The 18,641-nt window shown below is 46.0% G+C and overlaps 1 protein-coding gene across 7 annotated transcripts in view; it reads left to right on the top strand.

Moving 5' to 3' along the window:
* The window catches only part of celf5a (cugbp, Elav-like family member 5a), a 364,846-nt gene that overhangs the window by 11,421 nt on the left and 334,784 nt on the right, over window positions 1-18,641 (top strand). For all 7 annotated transcript variants that reach the window (XM_042303708.1, XM_042303675.1, XM_024396321.2 and 4 more), the window contains exon 2: window positions 16,873-16,955. In XM_042303708.1, the coding sequence (XP_042159642.1) occupies window positions 16,873-16,955 (83 nt within the window). The remainder of the gene's footprint in view (window positions 1-16,872; window positions 16,956-18,641) is intronic.

Raw genomic sequence — 18,641 nt, 5'->3', positions numbered from 1 at the left:
TCTACTGTGGAGGGCCGGGGGATCTAAACAAAGGGATTTATTAAGGTGCAGAGAGCAAGTTTAGCAGATATATAACAATCATCCCCAAGCTGTTGATTCAACACAAACACACCAGCAATACCAGTAATGCTACTACTTACAGTATAATACATTTACTACTTATAGTATTACTGCTCCTACTACTAGGCTATTATAACTATTTATACCACTACTACTCCTAATGCAGATACTATTGCCAAACTAGTGATACTACTACCACTACTAATACTACTACCACCACCACCACCACTACCATCACCACCACTACTACTACCACCACCACCACCACCACTACCACCATCATCAGCACTACCACTACTACTACCACCACCACACCACTACCATCACTACCACTACTACTACCACCACCACCACCACTACCACCATTACAATCACCACCACTACTACTACCACCACCACTACCACCACCACCACTACTACCACCACCACCACCACCACCACTACCACCATCATCAACACTACCACTACTACTACTACCAACACCACCACTACTACCACCACTACTACTACAACCACGACCACCACCACCACTACTGCTACTACCACCACCACCAACACCGCCATTACTGCTACTACCACCACCACCACCACCCCTACTACTACTACTATCACCACCACCTCTGCCACTACCACCACCACCACCACCACCACAATTATTTTATAGTATTACTGCTCCTACTAGTAGGCTATTATAACTATTTATACCACTACTACTCCTAATGCAGATACTATTGCCAAACTAGTAATACTACTACCACTACTACCACCACCAACACCACCACCTCTGCCACTATTACCACCACCACCACCACCACTACTACCACTACTGCTACTACCACCACCACCACTACTACCAGTACTGCTACTACCACCACCACCAACACCACCACTACTGCTACTACCACCACCACCAACACCACCACTACTGCTACTACCACCACCACCACCACCCCTACTACTACTACCACCACCACCACCACCACCACTACCACTACTACTACTACCACTACCACTACCACCACCACCACTACTGCTACTGCTACTACCACCACCACCACTACTACCGCTACTGCTACTACCACCACCACCAACACCACCACTACTGCTACTACCACCACCACCACCACTACTACTACTACCACTACCACCACCACCACTACTGCTACTACCACCACCACCAACACCACCACTACTGCTACTACTACTTCCACTACCACCACCAACACCACCACTACTGCTACTACCACCACCACCACCACTACTACTACTACCACTACCACCACCTCCACTACTGCTACTACCACCACCACTAACACCACCACTACTGCTACTACCACCACCACCACCACCACCACCACTACTACTACTGCTACTACTACCACCACCACTACTACCGCTACTGCTACTACCACCACCACCAACACCACCACTACTGCTACTACCACCACCACCACTACTACTACTACCACTACCACCACCACCACTACTGCTACTACCACCACCACCAACACCACCACTACTGCTACTACTACTTCCACTACCACCACCAACACCACCACTACTGCTACTACCACCACCACCACCACTACTACTACTACCACTACCACCACCTCCACTACTGCTACTACCACCACCACTAACACCACCACTACTGCTACTACCACCACCACCACCACCACCACTACTACTACTGCTACTACTACCACCACCACCACCACCACCACTACTACTACTACCACTACCACTACCACCACCAACACCACCACCTCTGCCACTATTACCACCACCACCACCACCACCACAATTATTTTATGATAATGATGGTAAGAATGCTACTGATATATATACTGTCCTGAATAACTAATTAAAAAAATTACATTAAAACAATAAAGACATGCATGATGATGGAAATTGTCTAAGAATATATTGGGTCCGTGAGGGACATGTGGACATGCATGCTGCTCAGCATGGTTAGAAATAGAAATCTGTGGTATATCCGAAAATAGGTTAAGCTGCCATCGCTGTGCTGCTGGCATGACATCACTGATTGCCTGCCAGCCTCCCCCTAAGGACTGCTCCTATACTGGGGAGGGGGGATAGCTGCTATAGCCCACTGTGTGGATGTCTCTCCTCCTCCCCCCCAGCTTTTTTCTTATTTCCTCATCACTCCATCCAATGGAGGACTGGTAAGGCTCTAAACGCTCCTCTGCCAGATAGTGCTCTGATATCTGCTTCACTGATTTCTGCTCTCGTAAAAGCCTGGGTTGTTAACACTAGAAGCTTATTACCTAAAATGGATCAATTGAAAGTGTGGGTTCACAGCTCCAATCCAGATCTGTTGGTCATTACTGAGACGTGGTTAAGGAAGAGTGTTTTGAATACTGATGTTAACCTTTCTGGTTATAACCTTTTTCGGCAAGACAGATCTTCCAAAGGTGGGGGAGTGCAAATCTTTACCAAGGATCACCTTCAGTGCTCAGTTGTCTCCACCAAGTCTGTCCCCAAACAATTTGATTTGCTGGTTTTAAGCATTAAACTTTCGTATAGCTCTTTGTTGACTGCTGCTGGGTGCTATCGTCCTCCATCAGCACCAGCCTGTACCCTACCTGCCCTAAGCTTTCTCCTGGCCCCTTACACTAAGTCTGAATTTGTCCTGCTAGGTGACCTAAACTGGGCCATGCTTAAACCACCTGATCAAGTCCTAAAGCAATGGGACTCCCTAAATCTTTCTCAGATTATTACCAATCCCACAAGGTATGACTCCATACACCCAGAAAAGGCTAATCTCCTCGATGTTATCCTCACAAATTATCCTGATAGGTATCAGTCTGTTGTTTTCTGTAAGGACCTTAGTGATCACTGTTTTACAGCCTGTGTTCGTAATGGCTGCTCTGTCCTGATTTGTCATAGACGCTTGCTAAAAAGCTTTCATGAGCAAGCCTTCCTTCATGAACTGGCCTCTGTAAAATGGTATAGAATCAGCTTGATCCCCTCTGTCGAAGACATGTGGACCTTCTTTTTAGATTTTTTTTTAGTGGTATTGTTAACACACACACCACCATAAAGAAAATTAGAATTAAAAACAGGTTCAGCCCCTGGTTCGACTGTGATCTTGCAAAGTTACTCCACCTCAAGAATTGCATTTAGCGAAAGGCTCGGCACACGCATACTCAGACTGACTGGCTCTCATTCAGGCAAATGAGAAATAAGTGCACTCAGGAAGGCCAAAGTTAGTTACTTTAAGGAGCAGTTCTCGCTCTGTGGTTCTAACCCCAAGAAGTTCTGGAAAACGGTTAAAGACCTAGAGAATAAACCCTCCTCCTCACAGCTGCCCATGTTCCTTAAAGTCTTTTTCACCTGCCCCACTACAAAGTTTCTCCCTGCAGGCAGTGACTTAGTCTAAGGTGCTAAAGGAGCTCCTTAAACTTGACCCCAAAACACCATCTGGTTCAGATGGTTTACACCCTTTCTTCTTTAAGGTTGCTGCCCCTATCATCGCCAAGCCTATCTCTGACATTTTTAACCTGTCTCTCCTTTCTGGTTTGCTAACTACCTCGCTCAAAGAGTGCAGTGTATAAAGTCAGAAAATCTGCTGTCTAGGCCACTGCCTGTCACCAAGGGAGTACCCCAAGGCTCGATCCTAGGCCTCACCCTCTTCTCAATTTACATCAACAACATAGCTCAGGCAGTATGAAGCTCTCTCATCCATTTATATGCAGATGATACAGTCTTAAACGCAGCTGGCCCCTCCCCAGATTTAATGTTAAATGCTATACGACAAAGCTTTCTTAGTGTTCTTACAAGCTTTCTTTACCCTTAACCTTGTTCTGAACACCTCCAAAACAAAGGTCATGTGGTTTGGTAAGAACAATTTCCCTCTCCCCACAGGTGTGATTACTACCTCTGAGGGTTTAGAGCTTGAGGTAATCACCTCATACAAGTACTTGGGAGTTTGGCTAGATGGTACACTGTCCTTCTCTCAGAACATTTTCAAAGCTGCAGGCTAAAGTTAAATCTAGACATGGTTTCTTCTATCATAATCGCTCCTCTTTCACCCCAGCTGCCAAACTAACCCTGATTCAGATGACCATCTTTCCCATGCTAGATTACAGAGACATAATTTATAGATAGGCAAGTAAGGGTGCTCTCGAGCAGCTAGATAATCTTTACAATTCGGCCATCAGATTTGCCACCAATTCTCCTTATAGGACACATCACTGCACTCCTCTGTAAACTGGTCATCTCTGTATACCCGTCGCAAGACCCACTGGTTGATGCTTATTTATAAAACCCTCTTAGGCCTCACTGAGATATCTGAGATATCTACTGCAGCCCTCATCCTCCACATACATCTGTTCTGCCAGTCACATTCTGTTAAAAGCCTTTTGCCTTTTGGTAGGCCGTCATTGTAAATAAGAATGTGTTCTTAACTGGTTTGCCTAGTTAAATAAAGGTTAATAAAAATAAATAATATAAAAGATAGGTAGGCCTCCTGGACCATCATGTTGTCAATGACTTGGTGCAGAATGTAGTAGTGTTAGAGATGCCTCACTTCAGTGTTTGAAGTAGGGTATCAACATTTGCAGAAGGTACAGATGTATATGACATAAAGTATACTGTCTCCATGCAGTGTAGAAACAATAACTGTAGCAGATGGCTTTTAAAGGCCTTAGATTAATAAGGACCCATGACTGAGTTTTTTCACTGCGATTCTGGTGATGTACTTCTTATAGTAATTTCCTAAATGGCAGCGTTTCCATTTTTTCTACTCATAGTGATAACGATGGCTTGGAAAAATATTTAGCCTGTATGTTTGGCAGATTCTTGTCTCCACAACCTTTACAGTTTGTAGCTCTTTACCTGATGCACTAAGAATGTTCTCTCTCTTTCACCGTGCCAGTGGCCAGCTTTGAAGGACACTACATTTTTGGAAGCGTAACGCTGGCCACAGCCTTTACCAGGATATACATCTATACAATGAACACGGCGGTGGCACCTGCTCATTTGCAAGACCACCTGTGTTAATGATCATTATCATTCCACTTCAGTCCAGTGGTGAGAGGAAGAAAAGGCTCAGGGAGAGAGAAAAAAATCTGTAATTTTTTGGCATGAAGCACATAATTGACAATCTGTGTGTATTTGAGAAATGTGCTTTGCGCCTCAAAGCACACAATTGCTATTCCAAAAACAGGAGCGTACTGCAAGGTTTATTTGTTAGAGCCTGTTAAGTATGGAATCTGGAAATGTGCAATTAGTGTTTTTTCCAAATGCCGCCTGAATGGGCACTGTGAAATAAAGTGCTGTGTTTGCATGGATGGAGATGGGTGGGTGGCTTTTTTCATCTCATCCCTCTCTTTACCACTCCATCCTGCGCCAGCCTTGGAGCTTTGAAGCTTCATCTTTAAAGACACCTTTCAATTTGTAAAATCAAAGGACCTCAAAAGCAGTTCTGTCTCTCAGACCTAGTCAGTTTGGAACTGCCAATCTTTGACTGTGAATTTACTGTGATCAACTGATCTGACTCTAGGTTCAACTTCTGCTGCTTTTTTAAACAGGTCCCATTGGCCTGGTATTATGGATATCATGTCAACAATGCCAATGTGGCTAACTAACAGAGAACTCAATGTTTGCTTTTATCCTATAGTATTTTCCAGGTGTAGTTTCCTCTTATAGAACCTAAAAGAGTTATTCGGCTGTCCCCGTAGGAGAACCCTTTAAAGAATCCTTTTTTGGTTCCAAGTAGAACACTTTTGGTTCCAGGTACAACTATTTTGGGTTCCATGTAGAACCCTTACCACAGAGGGTACTACATGGAACCTAAAAGGTTACTACCTGGAACCACAATGGGTTCTACCTGGAACCAAATAGGGTTATCCTATGGGGACGGCCGAAGAATCCTTTTGAAAACCTTTTTTCTAAGAGTGTATAGCCTATGCAGTATATATGGTGAGAGCATGTTAGTGTTTTTCCAGAGGGCTGCTGTAAAACAGGAAGAGGAAGAGATGCTGACCTTGACTGGGACTAACCAAAAACTTCTAATTGATTTCCCTGTAAACCCCTGAGTTGTGGGCTAAGGGGGGGACTTGGCAGGTAAACTCCCATTGCCCTCCATCTGATGAGTCGAAACCATGTTCCTCTGTCAGTCCACCCGCGCCTTCTGCCCCGCACCACTGTGAACATACACAGTATTTACTGCACCCTGAAACCCCATCAATTAATGCCGTCAATTTAGCTTCTTCATCAGGGATGCAGACCACTGGATGTATTTATAGTGCTGGCTTGGCACTGGCAGAGACCACTCAGTCAGTCCACACATACAGGACAGCTACATCCACTGTAGGTGCCAACTTCCCACCACAGTATTGACCCTAGAAGACTGTACAGTAGTGTTGTATTATAGCTAGTGGTGTGTCCAAGATAACCTTCAACCTTATAACCAACTACAAAATAGACTACCGTGGTATCACTTGTGATTTTGTCAAGGCCTATTTCTCATCCCCTTTTCTGTATTGATCCCTCAAACATAGTCTTTCAGAACGAATCATTAGGTTTAACAGCGTCCCTCACCCTCATTATGCACACCGGCCGAGAGGACAGGTCTAGGACTGTTGCGGCGACGGTATGAGTCATGACTGCAGTCAAATTCCATGTGACCTTTGAGTCACGGTAATCTCCTTATATGCACTCTGGACTTGCAGTAGGACACAACTTGCTAATGACCATCAGGTCCTAATGGCCTGGTACTCAGGGCTCTATTGTCTCTCCATCAGGTCCTAATGGCCTGGTACTCAGGGCTCTGTTGTCCCTCCATCAGGTCCTAATGGCCTGGTACTCAGGGCTCTGTTGTCCCTCCATCAGGTCCTAATGGACTGGTACTCAGGGCTCTGTTGTCCCTCCATCAGGTCCTAATGGCCTGGTACTCAGGGCTCTGTTGTCCCTCCATCAGGTCCTAATGGACTGGTACTCAGGGCTCTGTTGTCCCTCCATCAGGTCCTAATGGCCTGGTACTCAGGGCTCTACTATCCCTTAAACCACTCTGACATCAATGCAAATACAATCCTCAAACACGTATCATCAAAACAGTATCATAATTTTAAAACTCACCTCGATAGATCAATTTGAAGAAAGAAGTTCAACAACAGGTTGAAACTGAGTGAAAAACATGGTCGTTGTGAATGTTGTTTCAAAGCCAAACAGAATGAAATGGACAACACTTTCTAAAGTGATGATTCATTCAAGACACCCATACTACTAGAGCTTATAAATAAGCAGAGGCCTATATATGAGCCCAAGCCCGAAAAAAACCCTGAATAAAAATAATTATTGTGCCGTTATACAAAACATAGCCTAATAGCCTACAGTGTATTACCCAACTAAAGATTTAAGATGTCTTTGGTACATACTTGGTGTATTGGTTCATTGATTGTGCAGGGCGGCTTACGGAGTTAGCCTACAATTAAAGTGAATTTGATTTTGAATAGCCTAGTAATCGGGCATTTATTTTATGTTTTCATAATTAATAGGCTGACAACATTACCTTTAGCTACAGAATATCTCACCACCGGGAGTTTCCATCTCCTCTCTCCTTCATTCTGTTCCAAGCGCGCAGAGAGAGGGGCTGTCAATAGTGAAATATGTTCAGTTGTGAAAACATGTTACTATCAATATTCCTGAACATATTTCACTTGGTTTCCCAAATGAAGCACTGGGTAGCTGCAGGAACAGGATTGGAGAGCCCATGGCACACAGAGTTTGGGCATAATGTCATATTTTGCACAGCAAGAGGCTGCATTCTCCTCAAACTGTGTTTGATGTGTGGATTAAAATATATATGTTCTTATAAGCCCAGGAATTTCTATATGCAATCCCGTCTGAAAGCAGAGTTTTGATGGTTACCACTACAAACAGGAGGATCCCAGCTGCTACTATATTTATAAAACCGGAGTAGCCTACCCTGCATGATTGAAAAATGAACCACCGGGAAGCGACCTCCATTCACTATTCCAGTGCATACAGATGACATGTCTTTTTTTCTCCTGTCCCTGCCCTTGTCCCTGTCCCTGTCCCAGTCCCTGTCCCTGTCCCTGTCCCTGTCCCTGCCCTTGTCCCTGTCCCTGTCCCTGCCCTTGTCCCTGTCCCTGCCCCTGTCCCTGCCCTTGTCCCTGTCCCTGCCCTTGTCCCTGAACCTGCCCTTGTCCCTGTCCCTGCCCTTGTCCCTGTCCCTGTCCCTGCCCTTGTCCCTGTCCCTGTCCCTGTCCCTGCCCTTGTCCCTGTCCCTGCCCTTGTCCCTGTCCCTGTCCCTGCCCTTGTCCCTGTTTCTGTTCCTGTTCCTGTTCCTGTTCCTGTTTCTGTTCCTGTCCCCGTCCCTGTTCCTGTCCCCGTCCCCGCCCTTGTCCCTGTCTCTACCCTTGTTTCTGTTTCTGTTTCTGTTTCTGTTCCTGTTCCTGTTCCTGTTTCTGTTTCTGTTCCTCTCCCTGTTCCTGTCCCTACCCCTGTTTCTGTTTCTGTTCCTGTCCTTGCCCCTGTTCCTGTTCCGTCCCTGTTCCTGTCCCTACCCCTGTTTCTGTTTCTGTTCCTGTCCTTGCCCCTGTTCCTGTTCCGTCCCTGTTCCTGTCCCTGTCCCTGTTCTTGTTCCTGTCCCTACCCCTGTTCCTGTCCCTGTCCCTGTCCCTGTTCCTGTCCCTGTCCCTACCCCTGTTCCTGTCCCTGTTCCCGTCCCTGTTCCTGTCCCTACCCCTGTTTCTGTTCCTGTCCTTGCCCCTGTTCCTGTTCCATCCCTGTTCCTGTCCCTGTCCCTGTTCCTGTCCCTGTCCCTACCCCTGTCCCCGTCCCTGTTCCCGTCCCTGTTCCTGTCCCTGTTCCTGTCCCTGTCCCTGTTCCTGTCCCTACCCCTGTTCCTGTTCCTGTTCCTGTCCCTACACCTGTCCGTGTCCCTGTTCCTGTCCCTGTTCCTGTTCCTGTTCCTACACCTGTCCGTGTCCCTGTTCCTGTCCCTACCCCTGTTCCTGTCCCTGATCCTGTCCCTGTTCCTGTTCCTGTTCCTGTCCCTGTCCCTACACCTGTCCGTGTCCCTGATCCTGTCCCTATTCCCGTCCCTGTTCCTGTCCCTGTTCCTGTTCCGTCCCTGTTCCTGTCCCTGTTCCTGTCACTGTCCCTACCCCTGTTCCCGTTCCTGTCCCTGTTCCTGTTCCTGTCCCTACACCTGTCCGTGTCCCTGTTCCTGTCCCTACCCCTGTTCCTGTTCCTGTTCCAGTTCCAGTTCCTGTCCCTACACCTGTCCGTGTCCCTGTTCCTGTCCCTACCCCTGTTCCTGTCCCTGTTCCTGTTCCTGTTCCTACACCTGTCCGTGTCCCTGTTCCTGTCCCTACCCCTGTTCCTGTTCCTGTCCCTGTCCTGTCCCTGTCCCTGTTCCTGTCCCTGTTCCTGTCCCTACCCCTGTCCCTGTCCCTGTCCCTGTCCCTGTCCCTGTTCCTGTCCCTGTCCCTGTTCCTGTCCCTACCCCTGTCCCTACCCCTGTCCCTGTCCCTGTCCCTGTCCCTGTCCCTGTTCCTGTCCCTGTTCCTGTCCCTGTTCCTGTCCCTACCCCTGTTCCTGTCCCTGTCCCTACCCCCCTGTCCCTGTCCCTGTCCCTGTCCCTGTCCCTGTCCCTGTCCCTGTCCCTGTCCCTGTCCCTGTCCCTGTCTCTGTCCCTGTCCCTGTTCCTGTCCCTACCCCTGTCCCTACCCCTGTCCCTGTCCCTGTCCCTACCCCTACCCCTGTCCCTGTCCCTGTCCCTGTCCCTGTCCCTGTCCCTGTCCCTGTCCCTGTCCCTGTCCCTGTTCCTGTCCCTGCCCCTGTCCCTGTCCCTGTCCCTACCCCTGTCCCTGTCCCTACCCCTGTCCCTGTCCCTGTCCCTGTTCCCGTTAACATACTGCACATCTGGCCAACTCATATTCTGTTCTTCTGAAATACATTTCCTTCATCATGTTTCTTTAAACCTGCCTAAAATACATAATGGATTTGTTGTGGTGGTGTATATTAAATGTATTTATTAGACTGTATTAAACTGTAGATGTTCCAAAGGCACATCAGTTGCTTGTATGTGTGGAGGCCTGGAGATGTTAAACATTTTTATATTAATTATCGGTCAATTACTGTGATTCCGGCAGTCATTTGCATGACAAGAACCGTCTGACAAAATGTAATGAACACCACAGCCCTAGCCAAGACCCTCACTGTACACACACAAAATCTTTACTGTACACACACACACACACACACAGACACAAACACACAAACAATTGCACAGAAACACACAACTGTTTTGGTCCACAAAGACATGTAGTGTGTTCTTCAGGATATATTTCCTATGGATCTGTGACTGTATATAAGTAATGCTCAAGGGCTGTTGTCTATGATAAGTGAGCAAAATAACAAATCAATGGCCTGGGTCTCCTGGCCAGGGGTCACAGTGGAGACCAGTGTCCAGACTCCAGGCCATTTTAGCTCCATGAATAGCAGGAAGCATCTCAATTGTCTTGAGTGTTTTTCCTGTCCTTGTCTCACCTGACCTTCATTTGTACTGACATGGGAATGCAGGTGAAAGCAATATGGTGCCTGCCAAGTTGCCTGCCTTCACTTATCCAGGTCTTTCATATTAGAGCAGATGGAAGATAAAGAGACAAGGAGAGGAAGCATCTTGATACTGTTGAAATGCACCTGAAGGCCTCCCATTTATAGTGCAGGAGGGTGCACTGTCAGAGGATGGAGGCCCAGCCGCATGCAGCTCCCTTTAAGGTGCCTGGCTTAATTAAGGTTTACAGGTTATGCTAGAGGTCTGCTTATATTACAGCACTCATTACAAGGTAATTAGGCTGGGGCAGGGAAAATATTGTTGTCGGAACAATGAATGAGAGCACTTTGGAAAGTACCCCCACCTCTTCCCTTTTGTTCTCCCTGAGCAGGGGCTGGGTGGTTGGCTGTTGATATGTTCCAAGTTCTAGCAGCCTATTAAGCCCGTGTCTTGTCTTGGGAATGGGGCAGATTGCTAGGAACCTCTCAAGAGGAATGTGTCTGTCTCCCCATATGCACGTCTGTCTATTGTTTGTCTATTTAACCTGTAAATATACAGAGGCAAGAAAAGGTATTTCAACCCTTTGGAATTGCCTGGATTTCTGAATAAATTGGTCATAAAATTTGATTTGATCTTCATCTAAGTCACAACAATAGATAAACACATTCGGCTTAAACTAATAACACACAAACAATTATATGTTTTCATGACTTTATTGAACACACCTTGTAAACATTCACTGTGTAGGGTGGAAAAATATGTGAACCCTTGGATTTAATAACTGGTTGACCCTCCTTTAGCAGCAATAACCTCAACCAAATGTTTTTGAGAATCTGATCTGCACAACGGTCAGGAGGAATTTTGGACCATTCATCTTTACAAAACTGTTTCAGTTCAGCAATATTCTTAGGATGTCTGGTGTGAACCGCTCTCGAGGTCATGCCACAGCATTTTAATCAGGTTGAGGTCAGGACACTGGGCCACTCCAGAAGGCATATTTTATTCTGTTGAAGCCATTCTGTTGTTGATTTACTTCTGTGTTTTGGGTCATTGTCCTGTTGCATCACCCAACTTCTGTTGAGCTTCAATTGGCGCACAGATAGCCGAACATTCTCCTGCAAAATTTCTTGATAAACTTGGGAATTCATTTTTCCGTCAATGATAGCAAGCTGTCCAGACCCTGAGGCAGTAAAGCAGCCCCAAACCATGATGCTCCCTCCACCATACTTTACAGTTGGGATGAGGTTTTGATGTTGGTGTGCTGTGCCTTTTTTTTCTCCACACATAGAGTTGTGTGTTCCTTCCGAACACTTTAGTATAATCTGTCCACAGAATATTTTGCCAGTAGCACTGTGGAACATCCAGGTGCTCTTTTGCGAAACTTCAGACGTGCAGCAATGTTTTTTTGGACAACAGTGGCTTCTTCCGTGGTGTCCTCCCATAAACACCATTCTTGTTTAGTGTTTTACATATCGTACAATCATCAACAGAGATGTTAACATGTTCCAGAGATTTCTGTAAGTCTTTAGCTGACACTAGGATTATTTTTAACCTCATTGAGTATTCTGCGCTGTGCTCTTGCAGTCATCTTTGCTCCTAGGGAGAAACAGTGCTGAACTTTCTCTATTTATAGACAATTTGTCTTACCCTGGACTGATGAACATCAAGGCTTTTAGAGATACTTTTGTAACCCTTTCCAGCTTTATGCAAGTCAACAATTCTTAATCTTAGGTCTTCTGAGATCTCTTTTGTTTGAGGCATGGTTCACGTCAGAGAATGCTTCTTGTGAATAACAAACTCAAATTTTGTGAGTGTTTTTATAGGACAGGGCAGCTCTAACCAACATCTCCAATCTCGTCTCATTGATTGGATTCCAGGTTAGCTCCTGACTCCAATTAGCTTTTGGTGAAGTCATTAGCCTTGGGGTTCACATACTTTATCCAACCTACACTGTGAATGTTTAAATTCTGTATTCAATATAGACAAGAAAAATACAATAATTTGTGTGTTATTAGTTTAAGCACACTGTGTTTGTTTATTGTTGTGACAAAGATGAAGAACAGATCAAATTTGATGACTAATTTATGCAGAAATCCAGGTAATTCCAAAGGGTTCACATACTTTTTCTTGCCGCTGTAGAATTTGTTCGCCTTATCTTTCGGTTCAGCATTTCCACACCTTAAGCAAATTTACGATTCCCAAAATGTTTGCGCTGATCTGGGATCAGGGGTGTGAGAAGTGGGTGTGATTAAGAGCAGTAAGGACTGCTCTGAGACTAGCCCTGATTACCCCTCATAGTCAATCTGCGCCACAGAGCTCCGCAACGCCTGGCACTGATTCAGGTAATAATCACATTGTATCAGTGCTGATGAGGTGCATTTCGGGCTCCAGCCCCTCAGAAAGCCTATCATTTCCCCTAAGCCCTTGCAGCAGTAAATGAAGTAAGCAAGTAATCTACCTTCGGCGATGACATTTTGCACAGAGTGCAAATGAAGTGTGAGGGAGTGGGCAGGCAGCGAGTAGAGACCTGTGCCAGGGCTTGCTGTGTTTCTGCTACCTTCACACTTTTGGTGAAGTAAATCCCACAGAGAGGGGAAGTTCACACTTTTTCATTACACTGGGGCAGGCGCCTCTGAGGCACAGAGATGGAATAGAGAGGGTTGGAGTGAGAGACACTGTGGGGTGTGTGTGTACGTTAGGCTGTGTGTACGTTAGGTTGATGTGTGTGTGTGTGTGTGTGTGTGTGTGTGTGTGTGTGTGTGTGTATGTGTGTGTGACAGTAGGAAGGGGTAGTAGTAGGCTCTTAGAATAAGTGCTGATTCTGGTGGAGATGGAGAGAGAGGGGGAACGGTTTATCAGTAGGACTGCTACACTTAGCAGGCAGTACCTACACTTCACAGATTAGGGCCAAAGGTTTCTGGACCAGACACAAGGTTCCTCCTGCACTATTAATGGAGGGTCATGTCGGCAGGAAATAACCGTGCAAATGGCTACTGTCGAAGCAGTGGGAGGAGGAAAGAGGAAAGAGGAGGGGAGAGCAGAGTCTCTTCAATTACAAACCATCTCAACACAATAGAGCCAGGGAGAGAGAGTCGCCCCAATGACCCCATATGTTTCTCTAGACTGATCAGCACTGCAGCCTCTCTGTAGATACTTCAGCATCTCTGTAGCTTCCTCAGCCTCTCTTTAGGTACCTCGGCCTCTCTGTAGCTATCTCAGCCTCTCTGTACCTACCTCAGCCTCTCTGTAGACACCTCAGCCTCTTTGTAGACACCTCAGCCTCTTTGTAGACACCTCAGCCTCTCTGTAGACACCTCAGCCTCTCTGTACCTACCTCAGCCTCTCTGTAGACACCTCAGCCTCTCTGTAGACACCTCAGCCTCTCTGTACCTACCTCAGCCTCTCTGTACCTACCTCAGCCTCTCTGTAGACACCTCAGCCTCTCTGTAGACACCTCAGCCTCTCTGTACCTACCTCAGCCTCTCTGTAGACACCTCAGCCTCTCTGTAGACATCTCAGCTTCTCTGTAGCTACCTTAGCCTTTATGTAGCTTCCTCAGCCTCTCTGTAGCTACCTCGATCTCTCTGTAGTTACCTCAGCTGATGTAATGGAGCCACTCATCAGACAGGGTTATATAAGAAATAGAGAAGGTGGAGAAGGAGATTCTTCGCCAGAAATCAACGTGAGATAAGGGTTGTTTTAGATCGGTATCAAATGATGCAGGGGTAAGATCATATCCTCCAGACCGTGCCTTCCCTTTGCTGCATCAGCACCACCAGCCTCTTGCTCTGGGTTACATCGCTGTTTGTCGTGTTTCAAACAATTTCATCATGCTCCGACTTCTGCACTTGATATGCAATGCAACGCAGGCAATTTGTACGTGTTTGGATTCCAATTAGGAAGTTGTTAGAGCTTTCACCCGTGGCCAGCAGATTCTTGTTAAGCCTTACATTAAAGAACATAGAAGCACATTTAAATGGAGTTCATGTTCCCCTTTGTTTGTTGGCATTGTGGTTGTTATTAATTTATTCTCAATGCTGTATGTGTTACACATTAACAAATGAATCCAACTTGGGCAGTGTTTGTGATTGTAATATGCAAACGAGGCCCTGCTCAGTGAGAGATGGTGGTGGCGCGTGTCCAAAAAACTAACAACACTATTCCACAGAATAATAACAACAAAACAGCCCCACATACCACCATGGTCTCTCAGACAGAAAAACAACAGAGTAAAGCCTCAGTGAGAGGGACAGGGCTGATGTGACGTGGGGAAAGAAGCATCACGATAGAGTGATATGCTTGGAAGCCATTGGAAATCATTAAGTTAGGGCTGGCGGGGACCAGGTGTGCAGTGTGAAGAGAGCTGCACCATAACCCCAGGCAGTGCTACTGTAACGGCTCTCCTCTTCATCTGATGATGAGGAATAGGAATCATCGGACCAACACGCAGCGTGGTAAGTGTTCATAGTACATTTAACTAAATAAACTGAACACTGAATGACAAAAAAACAACAAAGAGAGTGAACGACACGAAACAGTCCTGTAAGGTGAAAAAACACAAACAGGAAACAACTACCCACAAAACCCATGTGGGCAAGAGCTACCTAAGTATGGTTCTCAATCGGAGACAACGACAGACAGCTGTCCCTGATTGAGAACCATACCTGGCAAAACAAAGAAATACAAAAACATAGAAAAAATAACATAGAATGTCCACCCAAGTCACAGGCCAGGGCGTGACAGCTACAGTCAGCCAGGGAAGACTGAGGGGGTGACCCCAGACAGACTCCATCGCTGCCCATCCATAATATACATACAGACTCGGAGAGCAGGGACTAGAGGTAGGCCTGATGTGCTGGGAGACTGTAGGGCTGTGTAAGTCCCCTTTATTTTTGTGTTACCGTAATGCACTGACCTGGCTATGTGAAAAGGCAGTGAAATAAAAGAATAGCTGGGTGAAAATTCTGGGGTTATTGAATGCCTGTGTAGCATTACTCAGGGGGAAATACATGCTTGAGCATGTTGTAATACAGCCAGGCTGCGAGGAGTTGAATGAGGTGGGGAATTTATAGACAGATAAAAGTGATGTGATATGCAACATGGGGAATGAATATAAATATTTTCTCTGTAAAGACAGCTAATTCATTTCCACTCACTGAATATATTTTCTGTTGAAATATGATCCGAAAACTGATGGCCTCTAATAAACCACCTGCAAAATGGCAGAAATATGATAGTGTGTGGTAACCCACATGAACTTTATCAATATAACACTACCAAAACTATTTATTCAAACAGTCTGGGGGAAATGATTGCAATAATATTTATCTGGGTCTCTTTCTCTCTTTTGTCTCTCTCTCCCTCTCTCTCTCCTCATCTCCCTCATTTCTCTGGGCTGTCTGAGTGCCTGCAGGAGGAGCTCTTTATTTGGCAGATGGTGCTGGAGTGATATTTCTCTCTGTCTCTGTGTGTGAGTGTCTTGTTTGTGTGTGGTACTCACCTGGAGTTCTTGTGACTGGGGATTCGTTCTGTGGTCAAAGAGTCCTGAGGCTTGGAGCCTCCCTCCCTCCCTCGCTTTCTCTGCTGCTGTCAAAAGGGCTCAGTATTGTGAATTGCAATAGTGTGGTAGTCGCTTTAGACAAGGAGAGGCTGATCTATGGCACTGGGGGTGGGAGAGAGAAATAGAGGGAGAGAGAGGGAGAAAGAGGGGCACAGAAAGAGAGAGAGAGAGAGAGAAAGAGAGAGACAAAAGAGAGAGATCGAGAGGAGAGAAAGAGAATACGAGAGAGAGAGAAAGCAAGGCACAGAGAGGAAGCATCCATCCGTGAGCCAACCCGAAGTGTATGTCTGCATTGAGACTGTCTGCAGGGAGGGACAGCTCCCAGTAGCAGCTCTGGCTGTGTCATTGTGAGGGACACTTCCCTTTCACAGGGTGTTGCTTTCATGACTGACAAGGGTCTGAGACTAAGTGAGGTTGATGGGGACCCAGTGGGTTGGGTGGAGGGGATTCGATTGTGAACAGTGTTGTTGCCAAGTGTTGTTGTGCTTTGTAACTGGGCTAGGGATGGTAAAATGATCAGTCTTCTCTGTTGTTCTGTGACTGAGCTAGTGTTGCTACTCCATGTTTAGTGTCCTTTCTTTTCCCAGTGTTCAGTCCCCAGTGTTCAGTCCCCAGTGTTCAGTCCCCAGTGTTTAGTCCCCAGTGTTCAGATAGACTAGTTTTAATATCTGTCTCCAATCTCCCCCTCTCTATTTTTCAGGCTGTGCGTTCCTCACCTACTGCGCCCGTGAGTCGGCCATCAAAGCCCAGAACGCCCTCCATGAACAGAAAACACTGCCAGGGGTAAGTCTCTCTCTGTACCTGCTCCACCACCGTGCCATCTGAACAACACAACCCACATCACCACTCACTACCGACCACCTACCAGCCTGCTTCAATCCGCTCCAGCCCCAGATATAACATTGGAAAAGGATTCAATCAATAATCCAGGCTTTTAAAGGACTGGTTTGAACTGTTTCATGTGTCTGTTATAGCCAGCATTGATGAGATGCACTTCGCTCATGGTTTCTGAGGCAATGACATCAAATGTCAATTAATTTGTTCTTTGCGTTTAAAAAAAGGCATAGTGAGTCATTGTTGTTTACTTAGAAACAGAAATTATATGCATGAGGGACAAAGAGCCCATTTGAAATAGGGAAAGTGCACCGTGTGTGTGAGAGAGAAAGAGAGATAAGTTCTGCATTTATAAACAATGTTTATGCACAGTATCTGTGTGTGTTTTTTTGTGTGTGTGTGTGTGTGTGTGTGTGTGTGTGTGTGTGTGTGTGTGTGTGTGTGTGTGTGTGTGTGTGTGCGCGCATCTCTCCGTTTGTACACATTGTATGTGTGTGGGAGTAGTCATTCTACTATTTCCCCCACTACGGCAGATGGCAAGGACATCGTCGGCTGCAGTAGTAGAGCAGAGTAGAGCAGAGTAAAGCAGTTGTGGAGCAGAGTAAAGCAGTTGTAGAGCAGAGTAAAGCAGAGTAAAGCAGAGTAGAGCAGAGCAGAGTAGAGCAGAGTAAAGCAGAGTAAAGCAGAGCAGAGTAAAGCAGTTGTAGAGCAGAGTAAAGCAGAGCAGAGTAGAGTAGAATAATGCAGAGTAGAGCAGAGTAAAGCCATTGTAGAGCAGAGTAAAGCAGTAGTAGAGCAGAGTAAAGCAGAGGAGAGCAGAGTAGAGCAGAGTAAAGCAGTTGTAGAGCAGAGTAAAGCAGAGCAGAGTAGAGCAGAGTAAAGCAGAGTAAAGCAGAGTAGAGCAGAGTAAAGCAGTTGTAGATAAGAGTAAAGCAAAGTAAAGCAGAGCAGAGTAGAGCAGAGTAATGCAAATTAGAGCACCGTAATGCAGAGTAGAGCAGTAGTAGAGCAGAGTAGAGCAGAATAGAGCAGTAGTAGAGCAGAGTAAAGCAGTAGTAGAGCAGTAGTAGAGCAGAGTAAAGCAGGAGGAGAGCATAGTAAGCAAAGTAAAGCAGAGTAAAGCAGAGTAAAACAGTAGTAGAGCAGAGTAAAGCAGTAGTAGAGCAGTAGTAGAGCAGAGTAAAGCAGTAGTAGAGCAGAGTAAAGCAGTAGTAGAGCAGAGTAAAGCAGGAGGAGAGCAGAGTAAGCAAAGTAAAGCAGAGTAGAGCAAAGCAGAGTAAAGCAGTAGTAGAGCAGTAGTAGAGCAGAGTAAAGCAGTAGTAGAGCAGAGTAAAGCAATAGTAGAGCAGTAGTAGAACAGAGTAAAGCAGGAGGAGAGCAGAGTAAGCAAAGTAAAGCAGAGTAGAGCAGAGCAGAGTAGAGCAGTAGTAGAGTAGAGCAGAGTAAAGCAGAGTAACACAGTAGTAGAGCAGAGTAAAGCAGTAGTAGAGCAGAGTACAGCAGTAGTAAAGCAGAGTAAAGCAGAGTAGAGCAGTAGTGGAGCAGAGTAAAGCAGGAGGAGAGCAGAGTAAGCAAAGTAAAGCAGAGTAGAGCAGAGCAGAGTAGAGCAGTAGTAGAGTAGAGTAGAGCAGAGTA

This window comes from Oncorhynchus tshawytscha, linkage group LG01, assembly GCF_018296145.1.
Source record: "Oncorhynchus tshawytscha isolate Ot180627B linkage group LG01, Otsh_v2.0, whole genome shotgun sequence".
Lineage (NCBI taxonomy): Eukaryota > Metazoa > Chordata > Actinopteri > Salmoniformes > Salmonidae > Oncorhynchus > Oncorhynchus tshawytscha.
The sequence above is the reverse complement of the archived record's forward strand: the minus strand, read 5'-3'. Positions and strand labels throughout refer to the sequence as shown.